The following is a 19,210-nucleotide window of genomic DNA, read 5'->3' on the forward strand; positions in this document are numbered from 1 at the left end:
TGGCTGTCACCCAGCGGCTGTCGCCCAGCGGCGGCGGCAGCGCCGGAGGCTCCCGTGATCCCGAGCTGCCGCAGCATCCCGCACAGGCGGGACCCACAGCCGCAGCTGCCGGGCAGGCTCCCCGGGCAGGCTCCCCCAGCCACATGCAGCCCATCCGCTCAGTATTTGCGCTCGCTTTTCCTTCCAGAAGCTCTCTCCTCCTTTTCCCAGCTGGAATGTGGCTCAAAGCTGCGGGAACCACGGCTCTCCCCCGCCCCGGAGCCGCCGGCACCGCTGCCTGTCCTGGCGTCAGCGCCGCCAAAAACCAGATAGAGCACTGAGCACTGAGCAGTGGAAGTCAGAACTAATTTATTTAAGAAAAAAAACCCCAAAACTTGTCAAAAAGAGGGGGAGGCATTCGATTACAAGCTCTGGAAGCTCTTGTCAGGACAATGCCAAGGAATCAGCTTTATACAACAGAGAGAGAGAGGGGCAGCCAAGGCCGTGCCCACCCTGACCCCCAGCCCTGCCCAAGCACTCCCTGCACAGGGACGTTCCAGCCCTCAGCCCCTTCTCCCTCCACCACCACGAAAGTGCAGCAGGGAGAGGGGGGACAGGGGTGGAACCTCCCCCAGACCCCCCTCAGCTCTTGGCCTTCCCCTGCAGCCCCAAAATGCGAAGCCCCAGTGTTCACGATCCAAATCCCTTGTTCCCAGGGAGCAACGTGGTGGCCCTGGAGACAGCAAGGTAAGGGTTGTCACCACCATGGTTCCCATGCCCCCAGAGGCACCTCCAGGGGCAAAACCCTCCCCAGGAGCCACCTGATACAAAGGGTTGGGCTCGGACCAAGATCCAGGGGGTGCCAGGAGCACGTCCACAATGAGCCCTTGTGGGCAGGCAGGAGGAGAGGAGGCAGGAGGGGTGCTGCTGGTCCCACCACCCCAGAGAGATGTGGATCCCTCCTGGGACTGTGGAGAGGCTGCTTCCCTTCCTCCTCCACGCTGGGCATGAGGAGAACCCAGCAGGACTCAGAGGGATCCCCCCAGGGCCAGGAGCCTGCAGAGAGCCTCGGGAGCCCAGCCCAGTCCCTGCTCTCAGCCAGAGCCCCTCGTGCCACTCCTCTCAATATATTATCATTATTATTATTATTATTATTATTATGTGCATCTGGGAAGGCCAAGCCCTCGTGTCTCAGCCTGCAGCTCCAGCCTCAGCCCTGCCTGCGCCCCGCGGGGTCAGGGGCGGCGCGAGGGCAGCGATTTGACAGGAAAGACTCCAGCACCCCCCTCCCTCCCCAAAGCCCGGCCCAGCCCTCACAGCCCTGCCAGGACAGTCCACACGGTCACTCCTCGCCTTCCTCTTCGTGGTGGTGGTGGCTGGAGGCCGGCGGCTCCTCCAGCTCCTGCTGGTGGTGGGGGTAGTGGTGGGGCACGGGCCCCTCGTGGGCCATGTTCTCCTCTGCGTTCAGGTACACGTTGAACAGGGCTCCCTCGTGGCTCGGCTCCTTCCCACAGGCCTGGCAGCTGCAGTGCAGGATCTTCTCCACCAGCTTGTCCACCCTGGGGATCTCCTCGTTGCCTGGGCAGTCCAGTGTCACCTGGGCAGCGGGACAAGGACACAGCGGGTCAGCGCTCAGGCTCCCGTGGTGAGAGGTGTGACCTGCCCCAGACCCTGCAGATTTGGGGTGGTTTAGGCCAGATGTGATGGGTTTCTATCCATAGAAACAAACCCCTGGTCAGTCTGCAAGGTGGGAGTTCTCTGGGAATGTCTCACTCCAGACACTCAGGGGAAATCACAGAATTATCAAGGCTGGAAGAGACCTTCAAGCTCACCAAGTCAAACCATCAACACAGCACCACCACAGTCACCTCTAAACCATGGAATCACTGAATCATTAAGATTGGAAAGGACCTCCAAAACCATCAAAACCAACCTATGACCCATCCCCTCCTTGTCACCCAGCCCAGAGCACTGACTGCCCTGTGCAGTCATTCCTTGGGCACCTCCAAGGGACAGGGACTCCACCACCTCCTTGGGGAACTTTTTCCAAAGCCTGACCACCCTTTCAGTGATTTTTTTTTTTTTTTTTCTCTTATATCTAATCTGAACCTCCCTTGGTGCAACCTGAGGCCATTTCCTCTCCTCCTTTCACCTGAGACATGGCAGGAGAGACCAACTCCCACCTCACTGCCACCTCCTTTTGGCACTGACTCCAGCAGGACTCAGCTCCCAGGCACTGCTGGCACTGGAATATCTGTGAGACAGCAAAGCTGATGCCAAGCAGCCCAGGTAGTTTGGGCTAAACCCTCTCATCAAATGTGAGCTGAAATGGAGGCAGAGGGCAGAGCCAGTTCCCTGGGCTCTGGGCTGCTCTTGGACCTGGGTTTACGGCTCTGCCAGGATCAGAGGTGCCACAGAACTGTGAGGTCAAAGGATGAACTTCTGGACATCAAACACAGCCAGATCTCCCAAGGGGGTGCAGGTGGACAAAGGGAGCAGTGGAGACAGCAGGAATGTGGATAAGCATAGGGATAAATAATGCAGGGAGTGACAGGGAATGGTTCTGCAAATAGAGGATAATGGATCACTCAGGAGAGCTTCCAACAGCTCCTTCCACCCAGGCATCTCAGGACATGGTACAGCCACCTGAGAGATGCCCTGGGAGGAAACCATGAGTGGGAAAAGCCCAGAGAAGGGGGAGGACTGGCCCTGAGGTGGTGTCAGAGCAGAGCTGGGGCCCCATGAAGCAGAGCAGGATACTCACGATTTCCCACATGGACTGGGCTGGCATGCAGGAGTCGCAGTGAACCAGGGACTCTGTGGACTGAGGGAAGGTGTTGGGGACGCTGTAGCTGAAGCACTGTCCCAGACAGGCCCTGCAAAGACAGCAGGAGGGCTGGGGCTCAGGGGAGGTGCTGCTCTTCCCAGCCAAGGCAGAGATTTGACCTTCCCTGAGACAGAGGCAGGACACCGTGCCTGGCTTCCTGAGCCAGCCACAGTCCCAGAGGCACTCCAGTGCCAGCAGCTGCCTCTAGCCCTGGCCTGAAGGCAGCTCTGTACCTGTTCTGGATGGATTTGGACTCGCAGCCGCTGTGCCCCACGATCTGGGTGATGTTCTTGGCCTCACACCAGGCACTCTTGTCTGGGAAGAGGGCGAGCTTGTTTATGGGTGGTGGGGCAGCCAGGAGCAGCGCTGGGAACAGAGCCCCCACCACAAACCATAACATCATGGCCAGCTCTGCCAAAATCCTACACCTGCACACAGAGAGCACAACGTTAGCAGCAAAGAAAACTGGCAAAGCAGCCCATTTCTCCTAGCCCAGGAAGTTCTTGGTTGTTACAAGCACAGGTCCAGCCCCACTGGACCTGGTGTGTCCTGGTTTGGTCTTGCAGCAGCAAACTGGATTTCTTTCTCACAGTATTAATGCTATTTCCTAATGCTATGTCCTCAGCACTGCAAGCTTCATTGTAAAAGTCTGTTGTAATTAGATCACACTGCTGTATGTAAAACCAATTTCTCACTTCTGCTAATCAACCTATTCACTTTCTTTTGCTTCCCTTCCTTAATGATGCCAAGGGCTCTGCTCTTTTGTCAGCCTGCCTGGGCTTTTAAGCAGAAGGTTTAATTAATGTCTTCAGCTGTGATCTGGAAAATGCACTCTCTCACAGACAATTTGGATAGATACCTACAATCTCCCTCCACAGCCACTGCCGGGGCCAGGACAGCTCCCAGAACTCTGCCTGGGTAGTGGGATGTGCTGCTCTGCCTCTTTCCTCTTCCAAAGGAGCTCTGGGCCAGTCAGAGACCTGCCTTGCCTCTCCCAAGCTCTGTGCCTGGAACAACAACAGGCTTTTCCTCATTTCCACTCAAACCTGGGCTGGGAGAACTGTGCAATCCAAAAGTGTCACCACCACGAGTCGAGCCGAGCTGGAGAAGTCCCACAGCACAAAAATGTTTTTATTTGAGGAAGGAAGAGGCTTTCCCCCTTCCTTTTCTCCACCTGGGAAGCCAAAGGCGAGACCCCTCTCCTCCTGGGAGCGCGCAGCAGGTGTCGCTGCAAGGCAGCAGCACAGAGACACGGGCAAACCTCAGCCCAGAGGCTGGGAGCCCGCAGAGAGGAACAATACAACGTTTATTTATACAGAGCCACTCAAATTCTGCACAGCGTTATTCCGAGGACGGGACAAGGGGGGGGCCTTGTCACAAGGACAGACCTTGCAAAGGTGGTGGGCTTGGAGGTCGCTGCCCACTCCCAGAGAAATCCCCCCGAGGGTTCCTTGCTCTGCTCTCCAGCCGAGGCGCCTGAATTAACTCTCCCAAGTCGCTGGGGAAAGGCAGATGGAAAAGCAGCACAGAAACAGGGAAATTTGTTCCTCTGTGGGGTTTGGATGGAGTCATGGTGAAAGGCATTTATACTTCCTAAAATATTTGTTAGAACCATGTTATTTGTTATTTCCTTCTATTTATTTATCCAGACGACAATCCACAGCCCACACTGGAAAGACTGCTGTTGATTCCTGGGCCCAGCCCTCTAACACTTGCTGGGAAGGAGAGGAAAAATGCCCTGCTCCTCTGGAGCCCTCATCCACACCCCCTGGGCTGCAGGACCATCAGATTTATCTAAATGATTGAGCACTCAGGGATTTTAAGGTCGTTATGGGATTTTGCCCTGTTATCCCTCCACTGAGCTCAACCTCCTGGATCTGAATCAAGAGACAGACCAGAAAGGTTCTTCCCTGTCTTCCATCCCATGGCACACAGAAAAGAGCATCCTCACTCATGGGATCTCTGGAGGAATCTTTTGGGGTCTCTGCTAAATTTCCTCATTTTCTGGTGATACAGAACCACAGTAATATAATGCAGCAGCACCTGCAAAGCCCTGGCTCTGTAATCCTCCCAGCACTTGTGGGATGTGGATCCCATGGCTCCCTGCTGGGAATACCTGTGCAAAAGAGACCTTGCAAGTGTTGGCGGGAGATAAGCAGAGGGTTTTAACTCCTGAGCTTGCACTGCCACTGATGAGAGTTGTGGGGTTAAATACATCTGTCCCAAAGAGGACTCTTGTGCCTGAGGTTTTTTTTCCATTTCAGTGGGGGAATTCTGCAATTTCTGAAGGATAAGCATGGCTAAGTTGCACACACAGACTCACACACACTTGGTTTGCTTCCCAAAACTAGCATCACTCATTCCTCAAATGCCAGCAGCTCTGTGCTGAGGAATCCTGCTCCCAAAGGCAAGTCCGAGATCAGAGCTGGGATGTGACCCAGAGAGCAATCACAACCCCCGAGGGGAACAACCCAAATTCCTCTGGAGTCAGCACACAAGTTCACTTCCACATGCCCGATTAGAGAGCAATTTCCTTCTTTCCTAAGAAAGGTGGGGTTTTTCCAGGTTTCTGTGCATCTCTACCCAGCTGCAAAGAGGCAAAATTCCTGTCTGTGCTGGCAACTCTGGGATCTGTGTTCCATGGAGGTGTTTCTGCTGCTCAGAGCAGACCCACTGCCAGAGGCTCGAGGGATCCTCTCCCAGCATCTGGGCTCCCGTGAAGATGATTGAGGCTGTGCTCTGCTAAAGCACAGGACCTGGCCTGGATTCAGAGAAGCACTTAAACACATGCTGAAGCTTCTCCTTTCCTGAGCAGGGTGTGTTTGTAACCAGGGCCCCCACGGCTGCCATCCCTGTGCAAGGGGTGGTGCAAGAGTGGGGAGTTGGGGAATTCCCAGCAGGGGAAGGGGGCACCCCTTTGGAGCTGGAGCAGTCCCACAAGTCCCCCATAGCTCAGGGCACCCCTTTGGAGCTGGAACAGTCCCACGAGTCCCCCATTGCTCAGGGCACCCTGGCCTCCAGCACTGCCATCCCCCACTGACCTGCAGCCTGGAGCACTCCACATCCCCAGCACATGGTGTTTTCCTTCTCCCAGGAATGTCCTGGAACCCGCAGGGCTACTTTTCTAGTAAGTAACGAGGTTTATGCCAGTGCCTAGGAAAACATCTGATGCAGCTGAGTTTGGGAGGGAGCCGGGGCTGGGAGCAGCGTGTCCACAGCTCAAACCAGTCATGCGAACAGAGCTGCCACCAACACCATTCATCTGACAGCAGCTACGGAGACAAAAGCACCGTGTTCCTTCTCCCCCCTGCCTGGGAAGGGAAGGCAAAAAGGAAGACGAGGCATCCGAGCAGGTTTGCAAACTCCCGATTAAATAAAGGCATTGAGCACATTCCTCCGTGACAAGCTAAATTACACGTTGCAGCCGAGAGGAACAAGTGTGTTCCCCGGCTGACCCGGCGGGAGCGGCCACTTCCCGGCACACAGGGGCTTTCTTTCTCTTCCCCGAACCGAGGCACATTTTTTTCCCCGCTAGTCAAAGCTCTTCAAGCAGAAAGTTCAGCTCAGTTCCGGCAGAGCCACCGGCCCGTGAGGGTCTCCCCCCCGCTCCCTCTGCAGGGAGCCGCATGGCAGCTTCCCCTCCATCCCTCCGGCAGCATTTGGGAAATAAATGACTCAGCCCCGAACCTGGCACATCCCAGCTCCCGGCACAAACAACTTCTCAGCGCCGGCACAGCTGCAGCCCCGTGCTCCGGAGCCTTTTCGTGCCGGAGGAGCTGAGGGGCGGCTGGGGCCGGGGATCCACCCCAGCACCCCCGGCAGAGCGGCGGCTCTGCCGGCACTTCCCGGCGTGGAGAGCTTCTGGTACCGCCTCAGATGTTCTGTGTCACCTAGAAGAGCTCCTTCCTCCCATCCCAGCAATCCCAGCACTCTCAGGAGTCCCCCAGCAGGACAACACCAGCGCCTGGGAGCAGCTGGGAAAATCTCCATCGTTCCATGGGCCGGAGGACAATCCCTGGAATTACCTCGGAGGCCCCGTTCCCACCATCCAGCCCACAGCTGTTCCCAGACATTTGGAAACCAAACACTTCTGGAGGAAAATAAAACAGATCTAATCAGTTTTACCCTCTTTTTCCAGTGGGAAGTTTACACCATAACACAAGACGAGCTTGCAGGTGGACATGGGGAACGTTTCACGAGTTGTTTAATGTGTTTATAGGTATTTCTCCTATCCAGGATCTTGCAATTCTGCCAAATACAGAGAACCACAAACACAGGTAGGTTGTGCTCAGGGCCACACACGAGGCACCGCTGGCTCTGAGAGACAATAACCCCCAAAGCTTTCCACACATCCCTGGGGCTCCCGGGCTGTGAGCACAGCACAGACACGGGGCCCTGGCCGTGCTGTGCCTCAGGGATCCCATGTGTCTCCTGTGACACACGAGCTCTCAGCAGAGATGGGCAAGGGGAAGGTTTTGGCTCCTGGTCTGGGTCAGAGCTGGGATCCCCTCCCCTGTCCTGCCCCCCTGGACACAGGGCTGTCCTTCCTGACGGAGCCAGCTCCTCACCGAGCCAGGCTCTGCCCACGCTGGGCCAAGGAGAGACCCCAGGCTGGTGTGAAACAGGAGCCATAGCCCTCTGTGTGCCTCTGGTTATTTGTGCTGTTTGACAAGAGCTGCCACACGGAGCAGAGGACGGCCCAAAGATGCTTTGTGCCTCAGTTTCCCTGGCTGCAAGAGCAGGGGCAGGGGAGCTGATGGGTGCAGGCAGCGTGGGAAGCACAGGGAGGTGTCTGGAGAGCCCTGGAGAGAAGGGGCTGCCCAGGCAGGAGGGAGGGCTGGGCTGGCTGCCAGCAGCCCTCAGCCCACATCCCTCGGTGCAAAGGGCAGGGGGAGGCACAGGGCAGGTGGGAGCAGGTGGGGACAGCGTGGGGGGGAGTCACCCCAGGACACGGCGCTGCAGGGCAGGGGAGGGAGCTCTGCGAGGACTCGTGTGGGATCTCTGCTCTGTGTGCAGGTGGCCAGGAGAGATCCCACTGCAGGAAATGCTGAAAGGAAAATTATTATTGAGTCACCTAAAAGGATGCAAAACCAGAGTAAAGTGTCTGCTTGGTGGCAGCTGGAAAGAAACATCCCAGAAAGACCCAGAGCACGGCTCGCCTCAGGCACAGGATTAGGTCTGTGACTGCTGAACACCACTGGGAATTGGCTCTTAGGAAACTCAACTCAAATAATATTTGCTTACATGGAACAAAACAACTTATAAGCCGGCATTATTAAGAGGGAAAGCTTAAATCTGAACTGCAAAAAATGGAGAAGTCACTGTGTATTGAAAAACATATATCAAAACAACAGATGTTATTTAATACCTACTATTAAACACTTCCCCCTTTTTGAAATTTGCATTTAGCTAAAACTTTACAATTTTGGGGAGCCTTACTGTAGTGACTAACAGCCCGAAAGAATCTGATTGAGGTATGATATGGGTAGGAGAGAAGGAGGAGAACTCTGCACTGAGAATGCCTGGAGGTAATTCTTCAGGACAGCAGGACACAAGAGTGCTTAACTGAGCACAGAAATCTCTCCTGAGCTCAGAACTCCAGTCTTGCTTCGCTGAGCTGCAAAATCTGGGGAGAAATTACAAAAAATAAACAGGGAACTACCACAGGAAGACATTTGATATTTAACAACCACAAGAATCCATCCTAAGAACTTTTTGATAGTGGAGCAAAAGCTGTGTTGTTTCTCACTGTGGACCTGGCTGTGTCTGCTCCTTTCAGAAGCAGATGTTAGAGCTTCCCTTTCTGTAACATATTAATTTCCACTCAAGCATGGTTGGGCAAGTTGCAGAAATAATGCAGAAATAAAGAAAAGCAGTGCAGCATTTTTAAAGACTTCTGCCCTCCCCACATTAGCCAGAATGTGAAAAGATGTTGGCACATTGGGAGTTTTAATCTGGCTTCTCATCCATGCACTGAGCTCTTGGGGAACTCATTTTTTGCAGCCGGGGGTTCCACCCCAGCAAAGTCATTGGAAAGCTACCTCTGGACTTGGGCTTAGGATGGGGTCCTGAAGGAGCTCTGCTGGAAAAGGGACCCACTAATGGCCTGCAGAAGAGGCAAGAGTCACAGAAAGAGTTTCTGGTCGTTTATTTCAATTGCTCCATTTCTTCAGCATTAAGAACAATCATGGCCAGGAAAATGCATCAGCCTAAAGCTCAGCAACACATCCTGGCCCCAGACCTCCACTGCCCCTCTTCCTGGAGCATGTGGGGCTCTGCAGCCACCAAGAGCAGCTGGAGGAGTGGGCTGGGAGCAAGGATCAGCTTTGTGGGGAGCTGGAAAACGAGCCTGGGACCAGCGGGCTGGGCAGCCTCAGCTGCTGGGCAGGGGGTCCAGGCTCTGCCCAAGCCCTGCACGGGCCAGGACCGGTCTGGAGCCGTGCCTGGAGCATTCCCAGCCGGGTCGGACCCGGTGCAGCTGGTCCAAGCACCAGGCACTCCCCAGCACAGCTGGGAGCGGCGTTCCAGCCCCAGGCTCGCTCGCATGCCCGGACCTGAGCGGGGCCCGGCTGCCTCCTGTTCTCCCTGGGGCTGGTGCTCCCCACGGAGCCGGGCCGAGCCCTGAGCCAGCCAAGGGCAGCAGGACGGGCACGAGGGTGTCCAACAGCTCCTTCGAAAATCCCATGGATAACAGGGATTGTGCTGCTCTCTCCAGTGCTGTCCCTGACCCCTGCGAGTTTCCCACCCAGCGTGGACAGGAGGATCTCCTCCTCCTCCCGAGCACATCCCCGCCACCGGGAGCCCGAGCACCTCCCCAGGGCTCCGGGCTCGGTCACTCGGGTCCCCGCAGCCGCAGCCCGCCCCGTCCTGGCGGGAGCGCAGCTCTCAGGAGGGCAGGGAAAGCCCCGGAGCCTGCGGGACGGGCCCCGGGAGCCGCTGGCTTTTCCCCGGCTGGGATCTGCGGGCAGGCACCGGGCACTGCCCCGGGGAGAGCTTCTCCCAGCAGGGCCCGTTCTGCTTTCACTTAGAGTGAGGTAAACTGGGACCGGCTCCTCCAAATGACTCCACTGGTGCAAATGAGATCAGAATCTGGCACCGCTCGTCTTACTCAAAACAAGCCTAACTGGAGCCAGATAAAACCAGTTCCAGTGCAGAGTGGCCACCAGGATGATGATTTTTTTTTTTTAATTCCTGCAGGCAGCGAGGGGAGCTGTCTCGGATGCCAACCACGCTGGCTTTCGCCGGGCTCAGTCATTCATTACCAAACTTACATAAAATCCCAGCGCAGCGGGGCTGTGCCTGCAAGATCAGGTTCCCAGCTGCTGGAGCAAGAAGGGGAAAGAGCAAAGGGGGAAAGAGCTTGTGGATGGAGCTGTGGATCTTTCAGGATCCTTCCTGCTGTCTCCCTCTCCCTTCAAACCCATTCAGGCCTTATCTTGGTAACAGCAGCAGAAATTCACTGACCTGATGCGTTTTTGCCCTCTTTTATTCTCTGCTTTACACCACAGGAGCCTCCTCAGTTCTGATGGCACAAACCCAATGTCTGTGTTATTTACCCATGGCAGTGGCCAAAGCAGAAACACACATGGAAGTGCAAGGCCAGAGGGGTTTGGAGGTAATGCAACAGCCCACAGCCCAACTGGCATTTTCAGTCGCTACCAGGGCTGACCTCACACTTGACATTTAGACCGTTTCTCCTAAAACTGCAGGACTGGGCCCACAAAGAAATCCCACTGTAGCCCCAACAGCGCTCCCTTCCCCCCTCTGGACAGGTTGCCTGAGCTCTGTGTCAGAGAAGGAGGCTGAAACCACATCTAAGAGTGACCCGAGCAAGGGCTCCATCCTGATGCCATTTCCAAGGCTCAGCTCCGCAGGGCTGCGATCCTGGCTGGAAGGGGGCAGCAGCCCAGCCCAGCCCACCTCCACAACTGCTGTGATGGGTGCTGGGCTGTTCCCTTCCCACCCTCAGTGCTAATTTATGTCCAGGAAAGCCCTGGCCCCCACGGCACTCCCTCCCTAAACAGCGCTGCGCAAGAAACAAAGGTCTGGAGAGCAGCAAGCACAGCCCTGCCAGGGCTAACAGAGGACAGACCACCCCTCACTCTCACTCCAGAACTCCTCCAGAAGGACAATTTTATCAGCGGTTGGGGTTTTTAAGAGTCTGATTTGAGTGGGTGTGAAGTTTCTTTGCCCTCAGCCGTGCTGGACCACTGTTACTGTGCTCCTTGCTTTGTCACAGGGGCTCTCCGAGCCCGTGCACAGAGGAGGGTGGTTTTTTTCCAGCGGACTTCAAAATAAAAAGAGTAGGAGCAAAGCCCAAGGACAGAGCAGGAACCTGGATCTGCCCACCCCGTGGTCGGATATGGGATCTGGCAGAGGAACTGCTAGAGCTTTAATGGGAACAGCACGGAGTTTGGGCAGGAATAACTGCCCAGGAGTTTCCTCTGCTCCTTGGGCAGCTTTCCCATGGCTGCACCAGCTTAATCCGCCCTCGGCAATGCCAACACACACCGCAAGCAAAGTCACTCCAACATGGGCAGCTCTTCAAGGCTCCTTGAAAAGCACTTTGGCTCAGGGCCTGATCCTGCACCTCCAGAGCACCCAAAATTCCCTCCAGCTCCACTGTTTGCCTTGCTCTGGAAAGAGGAGCGGGCACCCGGGAGGACTTTGCTCATTTGCCCTTTTTGTGAGACCGCAAACTCCCCGAGCTGGAATCCAGCGCTGGGAGGTCACGCCAAGAGCTCGGATTCTTCTCAGGGCTGTTTGCAAACACTTGGGATTTTTATACTGAAGGCAAATTCCATTTCCCATCCTGCGGTTTGCAAATTTGAGGCGAGCAGCCTTTTACAAGATGGGAGCCTGCCTTGAAAAGGCAGAAGTGCCCAGTGGATGCAGCTGATTTTTGGCTGGCTGGACATTGCAAAGAAGGCACTGAGTTCTTCAGCTAAAAACACAAGGGAAAATCTGTGTCTCTCCATATCGCTAGGATCTTTCCCACTTGTTTCAGCAGGGTTCAGATTTTTCCCAAAAAAAAACCCTCATGGAAAAGCTACCGTGTCCTAAATCCACCAACATTTCTTACAGGCTGAATTTGTAATTTGATGGGGCTAATCCTATATGTAAAAGTTAGATTGTGGAGTGGAGCAGAACTTGCTGGTGCCCTCGTAAGAGAAATGTTAGTAGGCAATAAGGGATTGTTCAGATCAACTTTAATGCAGCCCGAAAGCAAGCTAAAGCATGTTCTGTTCCCAAAACACCTACCAGAGAAAAAGAGAAATCCCCACTGATCTTAAAATGCAAAGACTATTGTATGGAACAAATAAAAACTGCTGCAAATACTGAGACAAACTGAAATGTTACGCTGGGGTTCAAAAAACAGGTAGGGTTATATCGGATATAAACTTTACAGTAAGTGCCTAAAGTATTTCCATGAAACAAGTATGTAAATTAATCCCCGGGATGAACTTTTCAAGGAACAAAAGTTTACTGCCTTGCCATCGGGAAAATTTCTTTCTTTTATGATCGTTGAACTACTCTGCGTTCGCTGGTGGTGTGGTTAATCGATACTGAGCGTTCCCGTTCTTCCCTCGGCACTTTTGTTTCAAACCCCGACCGGGATGGGAAGGAGGGAAGGACTCTGTACCACAGATGTGCGACCGACACAGCGCGGATCCCAGGCTTTTATTCTACTCGAGCTAAAGCGGCGGTGGAAATAGTTTAACGATTGCAGAGCAGATCCCCCCAAGTCCGCCTCATCTGCAACCGATTTCTGCCCGTGGCAACATCCTCATCCTCCCGGCCATCCATCACCGGCGGGGGGGAGAAGAGAAGCGAGAGGAAAAGAGACGGAAAATCTGGTGCGGGGAAAAGCGGCAGGTTCGGGGCGGGGGCGGGGGGCACACAAAGCCGAGGGCTACTCACCAGCCAGGCGACGGCGGGCGCATCCCATGGGGTCCGGGGCCCGGCGGTGCCCGGCGGCTGCCGCATCCCCGGCGCGGCGGGGCGGCCACGGAGGAGGCGCGGGGCGGGCGGGAGCTGCCGCCTCCCTCCCCCCGGTGCCGGGCTCCGGGCGGTGCCGCCGGCCCCGCCGCTCGCGATTGCACAATCGGGCTGGGAAGGGAGAGGAGGGGAAAGGAGGGAGGGACGGCCGGCGGGAGGAGGGAGCGGCGGCGGCGGCAGCGCCCACCCGCCCCGCCGGGCTCCGGGCGCACCGAGAGCCCCGCGGAGAGGAGAGCCGGAACCCCAACAAGCCGGGCACGGAGCTCACCCACCGACCTGGGGCATGGACCCCCCGGCAAGTGCTCGAGCTAACGAGCCCGCTGGAAACGCCCGGGCACAAAACGAGGAGGCTCTCTCGGCCAGGAGAGCCCAAGGGAATGTCCCAGCACTTGCTCCTGCGGTGGCATAAACAATCTGGACTGGGCTCACTGAACGCCAACAACTCTTATTTAAACGTAATTCTTGATAGAGAATCCGCGGGGCAGAGTCCCGGCTGCGGAAAAGGCTTAAGGAAAGTTCTCCAGTACTAGAGACAACGGTTTTCTCTTTTGCTTTTCCTTTCTTTTCCCTTCCTCTTTCTCCTCTCTTTCTTTTTCCTTCCCTCTTTCCCTTTCCTATTAAAAACAGCCGAACCCCACCCCAGTGAAGCCCCATTCACGGCTCTCTTTCAGATAGGATAATTGCTGGAGACCGAAGGGCTCTGTTTCTGTTAAGGCACAATTAATCCGAAGAGGCCCCCACATTAAACACTACCCAAATCAAAAGATACCTGCCAGGCTTGGCTGGGTTTTGCTGGCTGCTGTTGGTGCGAGGATTTGCATAGAGATCAGAGAAGCAGGAAGGGGAGATGGCAAGAAGCAACAGCTGTGCTGGGAGAAGTGCTGGTAGTGCCCTGGCAGCAGCTGTGGGGAGAGGCTTTGGGGCTGGGTGTTTGCTGGAGGAGGCTGCAGGCTGCCAGTGAAGGAATGGTTTCCTGCTGTCCAGTTCCTTCCAGCTCCAGGATAACAGGATTTGTAAACAGGGTGGCAAAAAAGCTGCTTCCAACATCACTTTCTTATCCTGCTAAATGCAACCTACCCAGCCCCGAACTGCACTGCACTGCTCAACTCCAAAAGGGCCAACAAGAGGAACAGCCTCTAGCCATGACCACACACACCAGCAGGAGCCATAATCTGGCTTCCCAGCATTTTCACCCACTGCTGAACCCAGGCCTTTGACCAATGCTCTACCTGCTCCCCAGGGCCAGCATGACTGGCAGTAAACTCCTGCCCAGAAGGCTGCTTTATTCTGAATAATATGAGTGAAATAAGAGACATCTGAGACTTTGAAGCAAGTTCTCACAAGGAAAAGTAAGCTGTAGATGCAAGCAGCTACACAGCAACAGACCGTGGGCATTGTGGTGAAATTCAGCCCAGTATTTGGATGGGATTTGTGGGATCCTCAGCACTGGGGTGTGATTGCTCTGCAAGGAGCTGTGAGCCAGCATGCAGTTCGTTCACTGCTTCCTACTATTCATCCTTGTTCCAGTTCTGTAAACAGCATGAAAGGGAAACAGCAATCAGTGGATCTGGGGGTGGGGAGGCAGGAGGAGCAGGGTTCAGGTTTTCTGGTGTCAGGAGGAACAAGCAGAGGTGCTGTAGGACAGAGCGGCTTGGCTGGGGGATGAAAGAAGCTGCTGAAAGAGTGTCAAAGCCCTGGGCCAAGACTTTTTCCCTTCTCCTTGGCAATGTGATATCACAGCCAGAACCAGGAGTGATGACCTGATGCCTGCAGATGTCATTTGGACAGACTGAGGCACAGAGCAGAGGCAGCCGCTCTGCAGGGAGGGAAGGGGCCGAGCTCAGCAGCCAGCCCCTCTTCCCTAGCCAGGGCTCTGCCCTCAGCAGCAGCTTTGGGCTCCTGCTCCACACATCACCCCGTGTTTTACCAGCTCCCACTCCCCTCAGGCTGGGGGGGTTTGCTGCCTGCCCCTAAATAGCCAGAGCACAGGGATGTTTTCCCACGGTGACACAGCTCCTCTCTCTCCCTCAACAACAGCCCATTCCATGCTGGTTTTCCACTAGGTACAGGATGTTTTGTGCCCAAAACATCCACACCCCCCCCCATGCCTTCCCCTCAGCCCTTTCCCTGTTGCTGGATCACCAAGGCTTTGTGCACTGGGACAAGCAGAAAGCCAGGATGTCCCTCCTCACCCACTGCTGCTGCTTTGGGCTGCTGACAAACACCCACAGCACCAGGGGCTCCCTACCTGTCAGGACAGGACCTGGCACTGTGGGCGTGAGAATTAAAAGGGTGTATGTGTAAATTAAAAATAAAACTATTTCTTTTATTTGTGTCAGTGCAGAGTCCAAAGCTCCCACAGTGGGAGGCTAGAAAACACATGGGAGGAAGGTGGGTGGGAAACGAGGGGGGAGACAGTGTGTGTCCATGAAGGGCTGCAGTGTGGGGAGAATGGCCCTGCACATATCCCACAGCCAGGCCTGAGTTCCATCTCCTGTCCACCGGTGTTTTGTTCACTATCCCTGAGATAAACCACACGGGGTCCAAGGAAGGGCTCTCAGGGGATAAAGCCCCTTGCATGACCCATGAGGGACTTGAGGGCCTGATGTCTGGGTCTGCCATGGACCACCCCTGTCAGAGCAGCTCCTTTCACCTCTGCATCTGATCTGCAAATGGGTGCAGAATGGTGCAGCTGCTCCCTGAAATAAAGACAGCTCTTTATCAGCTCCCTTCTGAGGGAGGCTGGATCAAAGTTGGTCAAGGCCAGGCTGGATGGGGCTTGGAGCCTGATTCAGTGTGAGTGGCATCCCTGCCCTTGGCAGGGGCTGGAGCAAGCTGATCTTTAAGGCCTATGCCAACCCAAGCCATTCTGGGATTCCATTCCACAGTTCTCTCACCAGACCATCACCTGCTGGGGTTAAACTCTGGCTTTTAGGTTCCTAAATTAACAAGAACACATCTCCAAGATACCAGGACCCCAAACTGCTGTGTGTAAGGGCATACACACCCTGGGTGAACGGAGCACTTGTGCCAGAAGAGAGACGCAAAGATTTAACAACCAAAAAAGCTGAGGGATGATTTCCCATCTCCACCTCAGGTAGGAGGAGGGAGGGACAGTGGTGGTAGGAAGGGTGTGAGGGCCACATCCTCTCAGTGCTGCTAGCACAAACCCTCTCATCTGTGCAGCCCCAGCACCCGGGACAAGGGTGACTCTGACCTTACAAGCACGGTTCTTGCTTCCTGAGGTTCCCCCAAAGCCCGTGGGAACAACAGCCCCCACTGTTAAAAATAGGTTAGAAACTGTTGTACAATAGTTGATAGATCGTTAAGCATGTACTGTTAGTTCGGTTGTTACAGTGTGAAAAAGGGATTAAAAGGGCAGTTATAGGAAATCCGGTACTCAGGGCAGCACAACACACCTCAGTAAGGTGCAGCACCCCCAGCGAAAGGAAATGAGCCAGCCGGGACAGAGCTGTAATGGCCAATCAAGCACCTTAAACCTTCATGCAAATGAAGGATCCAAACAGAAACCAATCCAAAGGGACAAAAAAAAGGATAAAAAGAGGCTTCTGACCCACTGCTGCTCCCCCGGATCATCATAGGGGCCATCGCTGCTGAACAGCCCCAGCGCTGCAGCATCCTCAGCAGGAACGCTCCTGCTCGGCCCGGGCCCCCTGCTTTGGGCCTTTCTTTTCTTATAATAACTGCAAAAATCACTTTAGTACCGGGAGCCTGCTCTAATTTTTATCACCCACTGCTCCTTCAGACCCCCAGAGTACCCTCTGAGCTTCACAGCTTGCAGGGAGGCAAGGAGAGGCTGGAGGGGAGGTTCAGCCATGGCAGGAATTGGGGAGCAATGGAGGGGAGGTTCAGCCATGGCAGGAATTGGGGAGCAATGGAGGGGAGGTTCAGCCATGGCAGGAATTGTGGGGAGCAATGGAGGGGAGGTTCAGCCAGGGCAGGAATTGGGGAGCAATGGAGGGGAGGTTCAGCCATGGCAGGAATTGTGGGGAGCAATGGAGGGGAGGTTCAGCCATGGCAGGAATTGAGGAGCAATGGAGGGGAGGTTCAGCCAGGGCAGGAATTGGGGAGCAATGGAGGGGAGGTTCAGCCATGGCAGGAATTGAGGAGCAATGGAGGGGAGGTTCAGCCAGGGCAGGAATTGGGGAGCAATGGAGGGGAGGTTCAGCCAGGGCAGGAATTGGGGAGCAATGGAGGGGAGGTTCAGCCATGGCAGGAATTGGGGAGCAATGGAGGGGAGGTTCAGCCAGGGCAGGAATTGGAGAGCAATGGAGGGGAGGTTCAGCCAGGGCAGGAATTGGGGAGCAATGGAGGGGAGGTTCAGCCAGGGCAGGAATTGTGGGGAGCAATGGAGGGGAGGTTCAGCCAGGGCAGGAATGTGGAGCAGCCTCCATCAGGTTTAGGAGCCCAGGCTGGAGCTCTGGGCAGGCTCCCCCTGAGCAGCAGAGGAAAGGCAGCAGCCCTGGGGGGAATCTGGCTGGTTTGGGCTGCAGGGCCAGACCTGGCTGGCAGGGACTGCTCAGGAGTGAAGGAAAAGGTTTCCCATCAGGCCCATCAGCAAACATCTGGGCTCAGCAGTGACCTGGAATGCGGCTGGGCAGCGGGGTGCTCCTCTCCTGCCCGGGCCGGGAATGCAGCCCCTGCAGGCTGCGGCTCGAGGCAGCTGCTTCCTCTAATCCCATCAGCCCTGCCTTGCCTTGCCTTCCACGGGGGGCTGCAGAGTCCTGTTCCCTCCCCTTGGTCACTGGCATTAGTGGTTTCTTTCTAATGCATTTTGGGGCCCTGGGGCAGCAGTAAAAACCTTCCCCTCCCATCCCTGAGCAAGTCCAAGTGTGTTTAATCACTCCATTTTCCACCTTGCCCAATCACTCCCCGCTTTCAGGCACTCCAGGCCCCTCCATCCCTCCCTCCCTTGCTTCCCCAGCAGCTCAGGCCATGCAGAATCCTCCTCACATTCAGTTCATGTCTGCAGGGGCAGTTCTGAGCTGTTGGGCTCCATTTGCAGGTGCCCTCATCCCTACAAGTTCAAACAGTTTTTTTTTCTTTCTGCTTCAAAAATAACCAGTTTCCTCCACCTCTATTACAGCCAGTTAAATTCCCTCTGATAACCATCTTATTCTCTGCTGCACAACTTCCCCCTGCTGCAATCACTCAGAACCTCTTATTATATTAATTATTTTTCTTGCAGCACTGCCTGAAGGCCCCAGCCAAGCTCAGGCCTCGTCACAATAGGTGCTTGTATGTTCAGAGACAGTTCTGGCACCAAAGCTCCTCCAAACTAGCAACCAGCAGGACAAACTTAGAACATCCACATGTGTGCAGGGAACATTTTGCACATTACTGAAAGGAAACCAGCACCCGCCTGAACCGGGGTGACTCACAGAGCAATATTGCACTGCTCTTGCATGGGAAGAGCCTTGTGCACAAACTCTCTGGCCTTGAAGAAAAGCACCCAAAATCAGAGACCTTAAAGTGCCAGTTTTTCAAAATCCTGGAACAGCAAGCATCAGTGTTGTTTAGAATTAGGATGACTAAGAAAAAGAATATTTCTGCATTTGTTAGCAGATTAAAGCCCTCAGCTCACAATCCCCCCCACCTTCCAAAATCCAAATGCAAATACTATTCTTAAAGTGATAATGTGATTTTCATAATTTAAAGGGTCTGGTTCATAACATCAGAAATGTGGGACCCTGAGAAATCTGCTTATTGCCTCCCTCTCCTCCTGCCCTGGGGCAGGATTGGGATTTTTGAGCAGTTTATGAGAAATCAAATGAAAGTGTCCATGAGTTCTCTGCTTATCACAGCTTTCCTGAACAGGCTGAGACATCTGTGTTAGACCAACTTTGCATCATGCAGGTTTTAATTTTGGCAGCAGTGGCTGCTGCAGTGCACGACAAGAGTTAAATGTGAAGCCCCAGTGAAATAATCGTGGGCTCATCCGGTGCTTGGAGGAGTCACAGTGACCTTGCCTCTATCTGCCAGCCTACCTCTATTTATACCTAATATGGATATAAAATCCATGACTTTGCAGATAGTAAACTGGAGCCGCCCACAAGCATGTGGCCTGCTAGGATGCTCCCAAAGATTTAAAGGAATTATTTCTCAGGCCTTAAAAGAACCTGGTACAGTCACTTTGCCTGCCCAGCTTGTGGTGCAAACAGCAGGACTATGTGGGCTTCCCCTGCAGCCATTCCAGCACCTCCACTCCTATCCTAACAACCCTCCTGCAGCCCCAGCTCCAGGTTTCCATCCATCATCCAAAGATGTATTTATTGACATATGAAAAACCCATCTCTCGACAGATTATCTAGGGAACCATGGCATCTTCAGAGAGAATGAAACAAAAAATTGGCCCTGTGCCTGGAAAAAGGAGCGAGGGGAGCA

At 54.6% G+C, this 19,210-nt stretch overlaps 1 protein-coding gene across 1 annotated transcript; it reads right to left on the bottom strand.

The window, feature by feature from the left end:
- Positions 1 to 331: 331 nt before the first annotated feature.
- On the bottom strand, positions 332 to 12,882 carry NBL1 (NBL1, DAN family BMP antagonist). Its single transcript, XM_059866453.1, has 4 exons — positions 12,728 to 12,882; positions 3,040 to 3,234; positions 2,744 to 2,855; positions 332 to 1,576 (listed from the first exon to the last, which is right to left on the bottom strand). Exons 1-4 carry the CDS (start codon positions 12,748 to 12,750, stop codon positions 1,322 to 1,324), a joined length of 585 nt encoding a protein of 194 aa, XP_059722436.1. The 5' UTR covers positions 12,751 to 12,882; the 3' UTR covers positions 332 to 1,321.
- Positions 12,883 to 19,210: the final 6,328 nt, after the last annotated feature.

This window comes from Haemorhous mexicanus, chromosome 23 (genome assembly GCF_027477595.1).
Source record: "Haemorhous mexicanus isolate bHaeMex1 chromosome 23, bHaeMex1.pri, whole genome shotgun sequence".
Taxonomy (NCBI): Eukaryota; Metazoa; Chordata; class Aves; order Passeriformes; family Fringillidae; genus Haemorhous; species Haemorhous mexicanus.